The 16996-nt window shown below is 40.2% G+C and overlaps 1 protein-coding gene across 1 annotated transcript; it reads left to right on the top strand.

Moving 5' to 3' along the window:
* Positions 1-5605: 5605 nt before the first annotated feature.
* LOC141801492 (uncharacterized protein C4orf54-like) lies at positions 5606-16029 on the top strand. Its single transcript, XM_074684542.1, has 2 exons — positions 5606-9860; positions 13189-16029. Exon 1 carries the CDS (start codon positions 5670-5672, stop codon positions 9834-9836), a length of 4167 nt encoding a protein of 1388 aa, XP_074540643.1. The 5' UTR covers positions 5606-5669; the 3' UTR covers positions 9837-9860; positions 13189-16029.
* Positions 16030-16996: the final 967 nt, after the last annotated feature.

The following is a 16996-nucleotide window of genomic DNA, read 5'->3' on the forward strand; positions in this document are numbered from 1 at the left end:
TGTTCACAATACAGACTATACAGTGGAAACAATTCTATACATAGTAAAAACAAAGTGAATAATTATCTAAGTTGGAACTTTATCAATTAATAAATTGTAAGTCTATTTTTTTTTATAAAATTTTAAAAAAAATGTCTAACATTTTGAAATTTGAAAATGAAATTAGAAAAAATGTTAAAATTTCAAAAATTTGCACAAGTTTAAAGAAAAATTGAAAATTCAAAAAAGTTTGTAGTTTCAAAGCAATTAAAAGAAATTGTAATTTTAAAAGAATTCCATAAAATTGGAATTCAATAAATTTGCAAAATTACTGATGAATTTCCAAAAAATTTCAAACATTTTGAAACTGACACAAAAACTTGTAAAAATTGGAAAAAAAAAATTCAAAAGTTTGCACAAATAAAAAAAATGAAATTTCAAACACTGAAGTTTCAAAAAACTTTAAAAATTGAAATTTTAAGAAACACCAAAAAAAAGTTATTGTGAAAAAAATTGTAAGAATTTCTAAAAACTTGAGAAAAGTTGAGAAAAACTACAAATGTTTTTTTCAAAAAATATGCAATTTCCATAATTTGCAATAATTTCCTAATTTTTTTGAATGAAAACTTCAATTTGATAACATATATTGATAAAATTGTTTAACTCATAATTTTTATGTTGTTTGCTCATGTCTTGACACATATTATGCATGTATATCAAGCAGGCATGTTGGCAGTTAAATGAATCCATACTCATAGAATAAAAATATGTTGTTGTTTTTTTTCTAGATTTTTCTTTTTGTATTTAATTATCTTACTAGGTGTGTAAAACTCGAGGTTAGCCACTGGTGCATTGAAAACTGGTGGGCTGAAGAAAGGTGTCAGGCTTCATTGCAAGATGCGGCGCATATCAGGTTCAACAAAAAGTTAATACATAATTTTATTTAATGTCAGTATCTTAAATCATTAATACCCTTCTTAAGAAAAATGAAAATTCTTTTTTTCAATACTTTTTTTTTCTTTTTAGGCTACAAGGAGCCACTGGAAAGAAGGGTCTAGAGCTGCAAGTTGCAGACCCTGGTTTCAAAAAGTTAAGTATGGCAGAGCTGTGAGGCCTAAAATATGTTGATTTCACTTTTCATTAAAATCCACAGAATACCTAAAGGGAGATTTATGCACATTTTGTGAAAATAAAGAGAATAATATCCACCCACACAATACCAGTTTGTCCATTTCTACCTGTGCTGCGTAAAAATGATTATAGGACAACTGGTTTAGGAAACTTTTTTTTTTATCACTGTCCTACACTGTGTCTGTTTGCTTTGCCAAGTTGCCACCCAGACACAATCAAGTCTTTCTTTATTGTTTTACATTCTATCAGTGCATTTGAGTCTCAGTATGATTCACTTTAAAAAACAGCTATCTTCACATGCAATTTGCAGAAGTTATGACTGGTACCAAGTAAGCTATTCTTAAGGTCCTGTCTGCAAAGGAAACACAGCACATATAGTCCTCCTGTATGAAAGGGGTCCTTATTGAAAAACTATCATTGTTAAAGGCCACAATCCAACAGAAACGCTAGGAACTTTTATGCATGAAAACAGTTTTAAGTATGGCTGTTACACATGCACAGTATTTCTTTCTTGAAGTGCTCAAATTGTTCAAATGAAAACACTTATAAGTTTCTTAAAATTTCACTATTGTCCTCCATACGTAAACTTATTGATTCTGACACCACCTCTGTCCGAAACAGAAAAAAAAAGATTACTTTTAAAAGCTAACATCATGCTAATGGCACTATAAAAGTGGAAATTGAGGGTGACAAAGGCTTTATACTGGTAGCCTCTGTCCTTGATATTGCTGTCAGTGTGCCCTCCACATGGAGCAACTGTTGGCCCAACCCCTCCCAGCTGCATACCACCAATCTGGGGCCCTGTCCAGAAACAACACTTGTGTCTTCAACGGTTTGACAGAGGCCAAATAACCGGGTCATAATCACCCAACACAGCATTATTCTGCATTGTTCCCAACACTGTTATCCAATCCTTCATTTAATTTATCTAAACTCTCACGAGTCTAACATAACCCCATGGTTAGAGAGGATTACACAAGGCTGACACAAATCATAAACCACTTCTACAGAGGAACGGAAACTTATTTTAATTCTTTTAAGTAACTGGCACCAGCTGGTGTTGAATATTTTTCTTAGTCAAAGGAAGACAGCTGTTTCAGAGAGGGCACCCATGGGCTCTGAATACAATTAGTGTAGTGCCATCTTAGTATCATCCATACCAAATGAGATATCCAAAGTGTGCTGCAATTATCAAACAAAACATTACAATAATTAAAGCTGCAAGCAGCATTAGACGGGTCCTCGGGCTCCTGCCGGTTTTCCCTCCAATGTGTCCATCAAAATAAGACGAACATTTCGGCGTTGGTTTCATCTCTCTACGACATTCCTAGCCCCAGTTAGGGCTGTTTTGGTGTGCATAGGGTGAAAGTGAGCCTAATGGCTCTGAGAGAATATTATGGGATGTCTGGGAGTCAGTTGATACCATGGCAACGTATCCTCTGCTGTGCTGAATGACATCACCTGCTGCATGCTTGGAGTTCTAATTAGCGTGACAGAACCCCAAACAGAGTGGAGACTGAGAGTTTATCAGGCATGTAATGTAAAGAAGTCCTCACAGAGTCCACAATTTTATCCCAATCTGTGTCAAAAATATCATATTTGATAGAAGAGCTTGTCAGGAATCCATTTTTGGCATTTTTAAAGCTGTACGAGTTATACTTTTTTGTCTAGAAGCCCAAATGCGTCACAAAAACGCTGTAAAAGCGCTGGAAAAGTGCTAGAAATGGATTTTTTACTTTAGAGAAATGGCCGAACTACTTGTCCTGTAGGCCACAATGTTGGCTTAATCTGTGTAAAAATATCATATGGTTGTAGACAATTTTGTCAGGAATCCAACCATGTATTTTTTAAAGCTCTATGACTTTTAGTTTTTTGTCTAGAGGCCCAAATGCGGCACTAGTAGAATGTGTGTTTTGACCTGAAATCTTTTCTCCTCATCTGCTAACATGGAGAAATCCTAAATCGGCCAAAAGCGGTCGGCGGCTTTGAGGGCTCGCCATTCGAAAACCGGGCCAGAAACAACAACTTCCTTCACAACTTTTGTAGAGCAGGGTCTAGTCTGTCATGTGATGGTATTTTCAAGCATGTGCCATTTTTGGTTTCAGAGGAGAAAATTTTTGCAGAAAGGGAAAAAATGCAGAAAACTCTTATTTTGAAAGGCAAAATAGCCGGCTTCCTGTTGGAGATAGGTCCAGGGTAGCAGCATATGATTTTTGCGTCTCATTGAGCTGAAAATTTTGGTGTTGGTTTCATCTCTCTACGACATTCCTAGCCTGAGCTAGGGCCGTTTTTGTGTGTTTTTGTGTATTTTTTTTTTAGGTTTTTTGGTTCTCTAGAGAGTATTATGGGATGTCAGGGGTCATGTTTGGTATTTTCTCGAATTTTTTGGCGATCCTGATGTGCGTGCCGATTTTGGTGAGTTTTGGAGCATGTTTAGGGGGTCAAATTAGCGTTCATTGACGGTGTGGAATAATAAGAAAAAAAAAAAAGAAACGGACGAAATACAATAGTGCCCTCGGCCTTCGGCCGAGGGCACCTTCTAGCTCTTGCTAGAAGGTGCCCTGGCTCAGGCCGAGGACCCTAAAAAGACAATACAGTACAATACAGTATGACAAGGTACTGTAAAAGAGCTCAACATTATAACAGGCAAACTGGCCAAGATGCATAACTGACAGACTCCAGGCCAGCTGTTTATTGGTCACCTCAGACCATTTATAACATGCAGTAGAACAGATTTTCCCTTGACCTGACATGAAATGACATATGGTAGGACAAGATAGGAAACAACAAGAAATGACACGATACATAATATAATAGGATAGTACAGTATAGGATTAGATGATGAACAAAAACTCTTTCTCTGTAAACATCTGTGACTCAGACCCACTTCACTCATTCGGAAATAAACTCACAACCTACCCTTTCAAAAAAAGAGAACTACAATTAAAAACTAAACTCCTAACTTTATCAATATCGCACAAAAGGTCTTGTACCTTAGAGTATTTCTAAAACTGCTGTATGACCAATCAGTTATTACCATTGATGACATTAATGACATGTCATGTGACATAAAACACTTCAATGACCTGGCCAATTCAGCGAAAACAGCTGAAACCTCTTAGATATGCAAGTGTTGTAATGATTTTGGCCACAACTTTTATAAGATGATGGGATAATGATTATATTTTCAGTATGACATGACAGCACATAAAATTTAGTACAGTACAATTACATAAAGTGCAACTTTGTTTGATACAATGTAATAAAATACAGTTTGACATTATATGTAGTGGTGAGACACAACAGGTTACTGTACGTAATAGTTTCTGCAGTATAACAGGGTATGTTATGATAATACAGTGCAATAAGGTAAGTTACAATTCAGTTAGGGATTGATCCATGTGATGCAAAGTAGGAATGTCCTGATACAGATTTTTTGACTTCCTATCTGATTTTTTCATGACATGTTTTGCCGATAGCGATCCGATAACGATCCAATAACAAATACCTTCCTGTGATATATCCATTTGGGTGATTCCTTTGTAAATTAAGAATCATATTTGTTGTATTAAAGTGAGCCCTGTTGGTACCTCCTCAAGGAAAAATCACTTAAAAATGTTGCAAGACGCATGTCAGTAGCATTACTTTTCACAAAGAAGTAGTCCTACACAGCGGACATGTTTGCAACATGGTTCGATTTACAGCAGCCAGAAAGTATGACGGTGCTGAAATCACATAAGACCTGGATCGGTCCAGACCACGTAATGAAATCTGATACCATCCAATCCTCCAAAAATAGCCATATCGGGTGCCAATACCGATCAGTGTATTGGATCAGGACATCTCTAATCCAAAGTAACATGAGATTTGGTACACTGAGGAACTGTACCAGCACAGGTCGGCTTGCTCCTTTCTCACACTTTCTCCAACATCCCCAAAATATTTCCCAAGTTGTTCCTGTGAGTGATTTTTGAATTCCCATACAAGGAACATGAGTTTCCAGATTCAGCGTCAAACTAATTTAAACTTGTTTTACAATAGATTCAATAGATTTTACAGGTTTCTTGCAAACAGATCACTTTTTCACTTGGTACATGTCAGTGTGGTTTATTTCATGGTTTGCAAAGCACTTTGGTTTTTATACAAGAAAAACGTTATCATATCAAGGAGAAGGAAAAGTGTTGTGCATCACAGTGTAAGTTAGTGTGGTGAAGATAGAAGTGAAGCTGTTTCTCTAGGATTGGGTAAACTCGAGGAGCTGTTCTTCTGAAAAAGGTGCTGAATTTTTGCAAGTTTTGGAGCATGGTTTCAAAACCACGTGTTTCTTCTGAAAAGTTTGGTCGTAGCCACCTGAGACTCACTTCAGAGATACACTATCATGGGATTTTCCTCGGGACTCCCCACTCTCTCTCTCGCTTCCCCTCTTTCCCTCCTCCTCCCCCTTTCTCTCCCACCCTCCTCGCTCTCCGTCCCCCTCGTCCGAGCAGCCCGCAGAGTTTTCCGTCCTGTGTCGAGATAACATCTTGAACGCGGACCACCTGACGGTAAGACCGGACTAAATGGAAGCAGCGGAGGAAACTCTCACTTACCGAGATGACGCCGTACTTCACAGGAAGCTGCTCCCAGAGGACAAAGAGATTGAAAAGACGGACAGAAAGAAGGGCCACTCTGCCGAGACAAACAGCGACGAGTCTAACTATGTGGATCTGGACATGAAACCGGACGGCGCCAAAACAGTTAAAGTAACTTTCACTGGCGAGGGAAACCAACTGTCTGTTGTGAAATGCGACAAAACAAAGAAGGGGGAGCATGAAAAAGAGCTGAAAATAATATCAGAGGACTATGTTGTGTCAGAGGACAAACGGGCAACCGATCCGGGGCCTGTTACGGGTGAGCCTCCTCTTGAAGCTCCGATCAAACTTCCTAATACGGAGGAGGCTCAGTCGGAGAGTGAGAACCAGAGCCGGGCCAAGCCAGACACAAGTGAATGCAGTGAGAGTGAGGAGCTCCAGTACACAGACAACTATCTGAACAGCAAAACCGAGTCTGATGATGGTGCCAGCGCGGTTCTGTCTGACCACTGCGGCTCAGACACCGTGGAGGACGAGTCCCACTACATCACAACACACGAGATTCAGCTGACCGAGCTCGACCACGACGTAGACTATGACCTGGGTCGGGGTACCTGCTGGGATTTCGAAGACAACAACCTGGTTTATTCTTTTGTGGATTACGCTTCTTTTGAGAGCGACGACACGCAGGAGGGGACTCTAATCCTGGAGGGCAGGAGCCAGGCGAAAGTGCACCCTAACATCGGGGGCGCGGTTGTCAGCACGGAGCAGGACGAAAGTGATCTCGGTGACTCAGATAAATGCGCAAGCTCAGATGAAAGCATGTGTAAAAACCAAACTGTAGACGCTAACTCTGGTAAAATTCACTTATCGATTCAAACATCCTCCAGGGCAGTGAATGAACCGGTGAACTTTTTTGACCAGAGCACCTGTGGCTACACCAAACACTTTGGCGACAGAAGCCAATTCTCCTTTGTGAGCTCTGGCGCCAGAGCGGGGCCCCTGTGCGATAGAGCCCAGTATTTCATCCCTGCGCCGGGCCGTCAGCACCTTGCAACCAAAATGAGACGGAAAGATATTAATGAGTATTCCAGCGGGGCGTCCAGCTCCATCAGTGAGCTGGATGACGCTGATAAAGAGGTGCGTAATTTAACCGCCAAGTCTTTCCGCAGTTTGGCATGTCCATACTTCGATGCCATTAATCTTAGCACCTCGAGTGAGTCTTCGATGTCTGAATATGGGATGAATAAATGGTCAGCTTATGTGGACTGGAATTATGGTAACATTACCCGGGGAGGCGAGCGCAGCGTCATGGCGCACAAGACTTCAAGCGCAACATTGAAAATGAATAAGACTATGGACAATAAGAGGCAGGGTAAGTCTGTTTCAGGCATTAAAGCTCCGCAAACCAAGATGTATACACTGAACAGGAGAACAAGCCAGTCTTCATCTTCTGACAAAAATTTGACAGATCAGCCACAGCAGCGTGGAGTTACGTTGAATTTCCGCTGTAATGTTGGAGCGCCTGAAGGCGCCAGACGTCCAAAATGCTCTAAGAATGCACGAACCAGTGAGATCACAGAGACTGTGTTAGCCAGGTCAGGGTGTGAGATGCAGTACCAACACACAGACAACACGGGTGGCACTCACAAAAGGGCGGTTTTTGCATCCAGTCTACTACAAAATGTCATTTCTAAAAAGATGCAGTTTGAACAGGAGCGCAAAATGGAGAGGGGAGAAATCCGTGACACACACCCAGCACTGTCACCGAGTTCGCAGTTCAGAGAGCAAGACACCGTGAAAGACAGGAGTCAAAGAAGCAGCTTTCAAAGACAGGTTTCAGAGTCAGGCTCGGGGTTTAACTCTGCTGATGATCAGCACCAGGAGGGCAGCAAACCGGGTTCACCTGAGCCTGCAGATGAGCAAAGGGGCAACACAGAACCAGTAGAGTCAGAAAAAGCAGTGCTTGGCCAGAGTCAAAGCAGTGCATTTAATGTAGTGAAAGAGGAAGCGGTGGAAGCTAAAAAGGATCCTGAACCCAAACCTTTAAGTGACTCACAGACCACAGCCAAAGAGGCATCAGACACCAACAGTATGCTGACAAAACTGCTTTTTGTTCCAAGCTACCAGCTCCATTCAAAAAAGAAGGAATTCAAAGACGACCAGCCAAACAGTGCACCTGTCGTAGGTGGAGAGAGTGAAAAGGACGGAAACCCCCCTGAGATAAAAATATGCCTGAGAAGTGTGAAGGAAAATAAAGGCTGCACACTGAATATTGCCAACCTTTTAACCCCCAAAATAAGTTTCAACACTGTGAACACATTCAGAGCAGCAGGTGATGCTAAATGCCACATTTGGTCTGCTTCAGATAAAATTCCAAACTTCACAGTAAGAGACATAAGGGACACAAAATGCAAGTTCCAAACTCCAATCTATCAGGTCAGAGATGTGCGCAAACTGGTCAAAAGTTCATATCGTTTTGTTTCTTTGGAAAACAGTGAGAATAAATGTTCAACAGCTGCAGATAAACCTGCTGCCTCAAAGGAGCCAGTGAAGCATTTACTACCGTCTCCTATTGTGATTAAATGTCACTCTGTCAAAACAAATGTTAAACAACAGGCTGCTGAGGCGTCACACAAACAGGCAGAAGCACCTAAAAGTGAAAATACATACAGCAGGGTGACACCTGCTGCACCAAAGCAGCCGCATACTGAGCAGTCTGATAATCAGATAAATACTGAAACCAAAACAACAAAACAGAGGCAAGAAAAGTTTTCGGGTGAGCCTAAGATACCGAAACAAGCTGCGTTAGAGAAGCTGAAAGCTGCAGTCAAAACGATGGAGCAGCTTTATGTTTTCGACAGAAATGAATGGAAGCGCAAAAATCAGGCCCCACCAACGATTGCAGGCAGCCATGTGTTGTCACTTATTGCAAAGGAGGAGCAGGGAGCAGAGGAGTCAGAGACAGCATGTCAGAGCACAGAAACAGAAAAACTACAGGAAGCTAAAGGAGCTCCGAATATCATACATGTCCCATACAGTGATGACACATTCAAAACACAATCACAGCAAAGTCAGACATTCAGTAATAAAAGTGTCCTTCACTTAGGCAGCAAAGCAAGAGTCAGCATCAGTTCAGTTAACAACTCTGTTCCACAAAAACCCGAGCGGCAGACTTCATCATCCACCATGAAAAGCTCCAACACACCAGCCGCTCCGCTGTCAGTGAAAATAGAGCCCCCCAAACACAGCCAGGTGGAGCAGGGAAAGGTCAGAATCATTCCCACTAATCCTGCTGTCACACAGGCCTGCGCAGACTCTGAGAACTATTTCACCATCCCCGGGCTGGGATACAAGAATGAGATCAAACTGCAGAATACAGAGCCTGTTTCCAGTGCGGAGAGATCAAATGTTAACCAAATCAACAGTAAAACACCCCCTATAATCCTGGAGTACCCCACTTCAAGTATCTACCATCACGGAAAGGCACCAGCGGAGCCTCCAGCAGCACAGCAGGTGTTGTGTATCTCTCCCTCCATCCCCACAGTGTCGCCCACACCTGCTGCTGGAGAGCCTGCCCCACAAACACAGCGCAAGATGCTTCTGGACCCCACCACAGGACATTATTACTTAGTGGACACCCCCATACAGGCCACCACAAAGAGACTGTTTGACCCTGAGACAGGCCAGTATGTTGATGTACCCATGCCCCATTCTCCTGTGTCACCCGTCACCCCTGTTGCTCCTGTCACCCCTATTCCTCTCTCTGTCTCCCCGCTGGCTCTGAGCCCAGGAGCATACGCCCCCACCTACATGATTTACCCCGGCTTCATCCCCTCGCCCACCCTGCCAGCCCAGTCGGTGTTAGCACAGTCAGTGTGTCTCTCTGAGGATGCAAGCGGAGAGAAGGTAAACAAAGTGAGGAGCCCCAGACTGGAAGCGAGCACAGCAGGCGCAGAGAGTGCGTATTACAGCGCGACAGGTGAGACCGCACAGCCGCTGCCCGTGAGCTTGGGACATGCAACCTCCACAGGAAGTGCAGCGAGCTCTGACAGGAAGCCAGTTATCAGCATCACCACGCAACAAGGTCCAAGAATAATCGCCCCTCCCTCCTTTGATGGAACAACAATGAGCTTTGTAGTGGAGCATCGGTGACCAAGGAAACATCTCATCATACATGTAAGTGATTCCATATGTTTACAACGTGATCAATGGATGGAGTGTTTTGCCTCTCCAGTTCCCTTAAAATCTTACAGAGGTGTCCCTTACACTTCTTCCTCTATCTGCGTACAGATGTTTCTTGTTTGTTTAAACATTAAGTACAACAGATGCACATTTATCAAAAATCAAACAGCACAGTGAGACCACCTGTTAGCTATTCTGTTTTCATGTTTTTAGAATAAAAACAACCTAAGTTCAACAACTTTATTTGTAGATGGTCAGTATGAGCATGTTCTGATTACATTTTTAAACTCAATATATTTGATAAACACAACTAAAATAATCTATCCAACAAAATTATGCCATTTGAAACTTAAAATGAAATTTAAAATCCCCATTTTCTGCTGTTTTCAAAAAAAAAAAAAAAGCTGAGACATATCTATCACAATCTATTGCAACTGGCAATGGCAACAACTTAACTCTTAACATGGCTGTTAGAAGTTGAACTGCATGATCCGTCCCTTTAAATTTCCTGTTATAATAAATGTGTAATAAATTGCCACTCAGATAAATAAAATCAAGTATTTTGAGGTTGTTGTTGCTGAATCACGTTATCTCAGTGGTCAGCAGTACCAGTCCCTCACAGCCATGTGGGCCCTAAAGGTCCCGAAGTAGCTCCTAAGATCTGACAGGAGTTTGTGTCTCTAATGTTGCTAAAGCAGGAGTCTGGCTGAGCTGCTTTAGCATGTCAGTGTTAATAGACATGCAGTAGCTCCATGACAGGTAACTTGACTCCTCTGAGCTGCAGCCAGGCATGCTGGGAGATTGGATTTTCAGCCGCGGCCTGCAGCGAGTTCTCTTTTCTCTGCATTACACATCGTCGGGCTATTTTAATAGTGTGAGACGAGTTTGTTTACATGGTTTATTCTCAGGGTTAGAAGGTGTCACAGGAAACTATTCAAGCCCGCGACACCTTACATCAAGTTATTCTTATAAATGCTTTAATTACTCAGATATTATTACACTTCATTAATGTGTTTGTTCCTTGAAACATTCACCCCTCTGTGCTGCGTTAGGAACCTAGCTTTACATCCTACAACTGTAGCACAGCAGAGCTCTTACATTAACAATCAATGGGATAAAGCAACTGTCATGTTGTCAGGAATTTCGCCAAAATAAAAACAGTCTAACTGCTTCTTTTTTGACAAAACAAAAGCTAAACCTCTGATGTGTTTGGATATTAGCTTAGAGCATTGGTGCAAGTGTTTGATTTTCAGTATACATGTTTTGGTACACCAGTGCACTGATGGTAATTGACAGGTAAAACACTGTTCGCATACAACTCCACTTTAACTGGGTAAATATTTTACGAGATCAATACTAAAGCAAAGTGAAATTTTGCGCATGAAATTTGATGGTAAGGCACATTTCACCATCAAAAACAGCCTTAGTGACGATTTGACTGTGTTAATGTTCAATCCATCAGCAGAAGTTTGCTCATAAGCTGCATTATTTTCACCTTGGATGTGACTCATAGACTGCAAAAAAATGGACGTCATCTTGCTCGGCTCGAAATGAGGTCTCCACAAAACTGCTCCCCCTGGTGGCTGGCTGCAGTGAAGGTTGAAAAATCTGGCTTTCCAGCCATTCCAGATGGGCTGTGGTCAAACTTTAAAAAATTAATACACCTCACAGCAATTTCTCACGTCCGATTGTTGTGGTGTTTGAAGATATTATTTGGCTGTCTTGTATTCAAGTCCTCTTTTTTTCTGAAAAGTTTCGTTTTCATTAGTTATACAAGGTTCAAAATGAAGCTTTCCGTAACATGTAACGATGATTGACAGCTGCCACTTTCAAGTATTTTTTCTGGGGATTGTAAAATATGTCGGGAGGTTGAGTCAAGAAGTGATTAGACTCTCAAAAGAAAGAAATATATGTATTATTTTTGTCACCCAGCTCCACTCAGATTCTCCCAGAATCCCTCATTGTCTCTACTGCGCAATCTCTGGCTGCAATTGCTGCCAATGGCTGTGCCTGTGATGGGGGTATTTTGACTTCAAAACCGTACAATGATAAATGGCCGAGCCACGCTGTCCACTCTGTATACAGCCTATGATGTGACTGTGGCGTAATGCTAACTTGTTAGCATACTCCCTGTCCAGTCAACTCAGACTGTGAAAGCTTTTAAGAAACACCCAAGGACCTTCCTCTTTAAAGAGGTTTTAACTTACTTCAACAAGTCTTTTAATTTTTTTCTTTTAAGTTTGTTCCCTTCTTTTTTTTTACTTTTTGCCTTTAGCACTTTGAGATTTCGTGAAATGAAAAGTGCACTTTAATAATGAAAATAATAATAATAATGATGATAATAATTTATCATTATTATTACAATACTATATCCATTATTATTATTATCATTATTATTATTTAATTATGCCTATATCACATGTATCAATGTTACCTACATATTGGAAATTCCAATATTTAGTCCTTGAACAGATGAGCAGCAGTTCAGCAGCATGTGAAGTCAGGATAAAACACAGTTGCACTAATAAGGAAAGTTACAAAAAAATATATATGTATACATATTTGTAGGAATGACAGCATGTGGAAAAATTCAAAAATTGTTTACTCTCAAAATCAAATTAAAGTCTCTGCTCCTCATACACACGAGTCACAATCCACTCTCAGCTAATGTGTCAGAGCAATAATACAACTGCATGAACATGAGGGATACATGTCAGCCGGTGCGTGGCAGGCAGGGGCCTAGCATGGGGTTGAGTAGTGATTTGAAGTGGGACTCTGTGTGTGTGTGTGTGTGTGTGTGTGTGTGTGTGTGTGTGTGTGTGTGTGTGTGTGTGTGTGTGTGTGTGTGTGTGTGAGTGACGCGGGGGAAGAGGGGGCATGGCTGGGATAGTGATGCAGGAGGAAAAGGTCAGGCAATGTAAAGTATTTGTTGTGCTGATGCAGGGAGAGGACAGCTGCTCAGAGAGATCAGATGCTGCTGCAGCTCCAGCTTGGAAGCGAGTCTGTGGGGCTGAGATGGGGTCAACTTTTTATAGCCCCCTCCCCCTCTGCTTTTTCCTTAATGGGGAGAAGGAGGTGGGGAGTACAGCTGACCTCTAACACTCCTGCGTAAACAAATCAAAAAGGGTGCTTCTATCAGTGCTGTGGCTGAATCTGGTAGACTGATCCAGGATCAGGAGCCAGCCAAGAATAATGTCTTCAGTAAACAACTTTTATTATAAACTGAACATAATCTAAATTAAGTTTTCTTGTCAAACCTTCATATTAGCTTCACTTTATCCATCTGAGTTTAACACACATCTTGTTTCCTCTGTCACCCCAGAAATCTCCACTGAAGAATTTGCCGTCATTCAGCAAGAGCGCAGGTTTCATCTCCACAGCCCCACCTTACCTGAGATCTACTCCCCAGGAAAACTTCAACCACAAAAACACCACCCCCACTTTACCCTGTTGTTCATCCTTGCAGCAGCAGACCTTACTGTTATTGTAGCACTTTGTAGGGTAAAAGCACTTAGCCACATGGCTTATGCTGTGCCATATTGTTTTATGAATCTGCTTTGTAATACTTTCCATTTAGCTGCTGTCTCTTGAAATGCTGTTTTGGCCCTGCAACATGTCAGTTTAAAAGGAGACAAGGCAAGTTTTACAGTTCAGTGTTAGCAGCCAAGCTTTGATTCAACTATTGTTACTTTGGCTTTAAGGCAAGACTATGCAGAACAAAACCAATTTTATTAATTTTGTTACTATACTAATGTTACAAGCTGACACAGTCAGTAGGCAGACAAACTGTCTGTTGTGTTTGTGTTGTATCAGCTGTAGGATTTAACCAAGGAAACTCTCAGCAGTGACAACAATGCCATTAAACTTAGAACCTGCATATATATATATTAAAGCAAGGCAAGATGCAGAGGGTGTACAGTGTTGTGGTTTGAGGGCTGAAAGCCTGCTTCTTGGTTCGGCTGGCCTCATGAGACGATGACTACCACAGTGAACTGGGGTTGGGAAAATAATGATACTTTTAACTACAGTGAAATCAACTGAACACATCATAGGAAATCATCTCATCCATTTCATGCTGCTTTTGGCCATTGATAATAAAAACTTGCATAGTCTTGCTTTAATCCTTGAGTAGGATGACTATTTAAAAATATACTGTAACGTATATTAAACAGATTTCTAAGGACAGGGACCATTGGTCTGCACTGAACTGTAAAAAAAAACAAACAAAATAAAAACAAAAAACAAATGAACAAAAAAAAAAGATTGATTGGCAATGTTGATAACATAAACCATTTGTATCAGAATATCTTCTTACTGATGGAAAGAGATTTATATTAACTAAATATATATGTTTGAAAAGATGGCCCTGATTAAAGACTAAATAACAACGTATTTCCACATCACCTAACTATCACACATTGTCTGGGTAACTTTTTTTTTTTTTTTAAGTTGATGGTCCATGTCCTACTTGAAGTATGTGTCCCCTCAGTGTAGACTCACAAAATGCTGCTAATTCCTGTACATTTGAAACGCTGAATGAAGTGTTGTTTGATTTTTAAAGCACATGCCTCACATGTTAATAATGAGTAGTGAAGAGAAACACACTAAGTGTGTTACTAAGATGAAGCGTAGCTGGGACTCTAGTTTAATAGTGAACTTAGGTTAACATTTCCTATGTTCTGTTGGGGCTAATGAGTCAGATCCAGCTGATATGATTAGAGGATAACTTCCTCTGTGCTATGTTTTTTTTTTTTTTTAATCTTACACTTTTGTGTAATGACATGGGAGTTAGTACATGTGCAATCTGAATGTGTCAGTGTGTGGCTGTGAGTTATGTAAGGCATTTTGGTATTCTGTGAGCATACAACAAGGAGTCATGTTACTTTACTGTAGACGGGAGCATCTACTGTACATGTGTTTGGTGTCTTTACACTTTACACACAGCAATGTCAGTTAATCTCATCCAATCCTCTTTACTTTTAATGTGTAGGAAATGAGGATTTCATCAGAACGCCCTAGACTGATGATAAAAAGAAATATACATATTTTATAACTGTTTTCTGCACAGTTACATTTCTGGTACTAATTTTATTTTTCTGTCTTGTTTCCTTTTGACCACGCAGTGGAGAGGTATGGGTCTTTACTTGACTCAGTTTTGTTTGCAAAACCTCTGCAAACTGTGGATTGCTATTTTTAGCATCTTACAAATTTAAAAGCATATTAAAAAGGTATTTGGAGCTGCTGGTCAGTCTATGTACCTTCTGTTAAATACATGTTATTATAAATCTGTAACAAAAGACTTTCTATGAATGTCCCTATGAGTTGATTTCATCACAATTGATAAAAATACATGCAGTGATTTGGAAGAGTTGATGACTGTGCAGTAGAACTGACATGATTTGCTGTTTAGAACAACTTGATGTGAGAACATTTAATGCATTTTGAGGTGAACTGGTAGTGTTTTTTTGTTTTGTTTTGTTTTTTTACAAAATAGTCAGAAAAATTGGACCTGGAGGAAGTCAGAGGTGGAGTAGTCCAAGGTTGAAGTTAAAAACCATGCTGCTATAATTTCATATCATGAAAAATAAGCATATTAACATATCATTTTAAAAACATGTGATGTAAAAAAAAAGGTACAATAATCATATGATTGCAACAATAAACCCGCTGTTTCCATTAAATGTAAGCACATTAAGTCCCCTTCAACACATTTTTCCAGTGTCTTGTATGACCTTTATGTGAATAACAATGTATTTAATGCACTTGAATTTTTATTGTTTATAATGAACACGAAGTGATTGGCTAGAAAAGATTAAAAGTTGGTGCTAGCAGGAGCACTAAATGTGGACCTTTCATTGTAAAATGAGACCCTGTTAAGTGTTCCTGTTGAATCCCCCAACCTCCCCTAACCCCCAAAAGATGCACTGTATCATAGATTTGATCAAACAATTCCTGTCCTTAAAAAAACCTGCTGAATTTACAATTAAATATGGGAAACTGATGTGATCAGAGCTTGCTGATGTGTAAAGACAGAGGGCAAACTGAAAGTGAGATGGTATGAGATACGTTTGATTGATTGTATCGAGAGAAAGGGCAAATGTTTTGATGAAATACCTTCATGGCCTGACGGTCATTTCTTGGTATTGTGTGATCGTACCTGATGTCAACTGCGTGTGGCTGCCCCAGAAAGAGAGGGAGAGGTCGGGATGACAGCGGAGAGATATCTCTGAAGAAGAAGTGAGTGCTCCGTCTGCACTTACCAGCTTGAAAGTAATGAAAATGATGAATGAGTGTCATGAAGACTGACAAGTCAACATGTGTTTGCAATAAATTCAAATGCAAGCTTCTGAACATGTTTGTGTCTTTGAATTTACATCACTCAAGTTCCCACCTGTGTTTCCATGAAATACATGTTTAGGTGTTTCGTGAATACAAAAATCAGACTGGCTAGAGAAGATGAAAGGAGTCACTTGCTTTTCATGTTGAGAAATATTTCACATACATGGTGGAAAGAGGGTATTCAAATACTAAACGGAGATTAACACTCTGATGGGGCACACTTTAAGATTGTTTAGTGACTCCAAATAAAGGCTACACAATAATTGAAAAAAAATTATTAAAAGAAGTCAAACTGTGTGACTTTGAATACAGTAATTTGGCTATCTGAAGGACTAAAACTAGAATGGTTTCGATTTTTTAACATTTTATGAAGAGCTGTGTTTAAAAAAATAAATAAAGATAAATTAGGATAAATTAAGAATGACTTACAACTAGCTCAACAAAACTATTTTTTGTAAAAAAGATGCACAGAAGACTGAATGAGCCAAGTAGAATTGTTTCTTCGTAATAAACCATTTGATGAGATGTCACATGTCTTGTTTAACTCTTTGAAACTTTTTCATCACTATCCGTGCAAATATTATTTCTGTGATTTTTCGCTTCTGCTCATTTTCTTCCCCTCTTATCTCTTTACCAAGCACATTTGGTTTTGCAGTGTGTAATGGTTAGAACATCATATATTACAAACCAAAGGAAAAGTAAAGGACAAGGGTCAGAGAGAATTGAACAGATTTATACCAACAGCAGAACACATTTGGCATCTGCCAGCGTGCAAGGTTAGCTTTCTGGTG

The sequence above is a fragment of the Halichoeres trimaculatus genome, unplaced genomic scaffold, assembly GCF_033239565.1.
Source record: "Halichoeres trimaculatus isolate MK-OKI-2021-1 unplaced genomic scaffold, fHalTri1.1 fHalTri1_scaffold_2, whole genome shotgun sequence".
Taxonomy (NCBI): domain Eukaryota; kingdom Metazoa; phylum Chordata; class Actinopteri; order Labriformes; family Labridae; genus Halichoeres; species Halichoeres trimaculatus.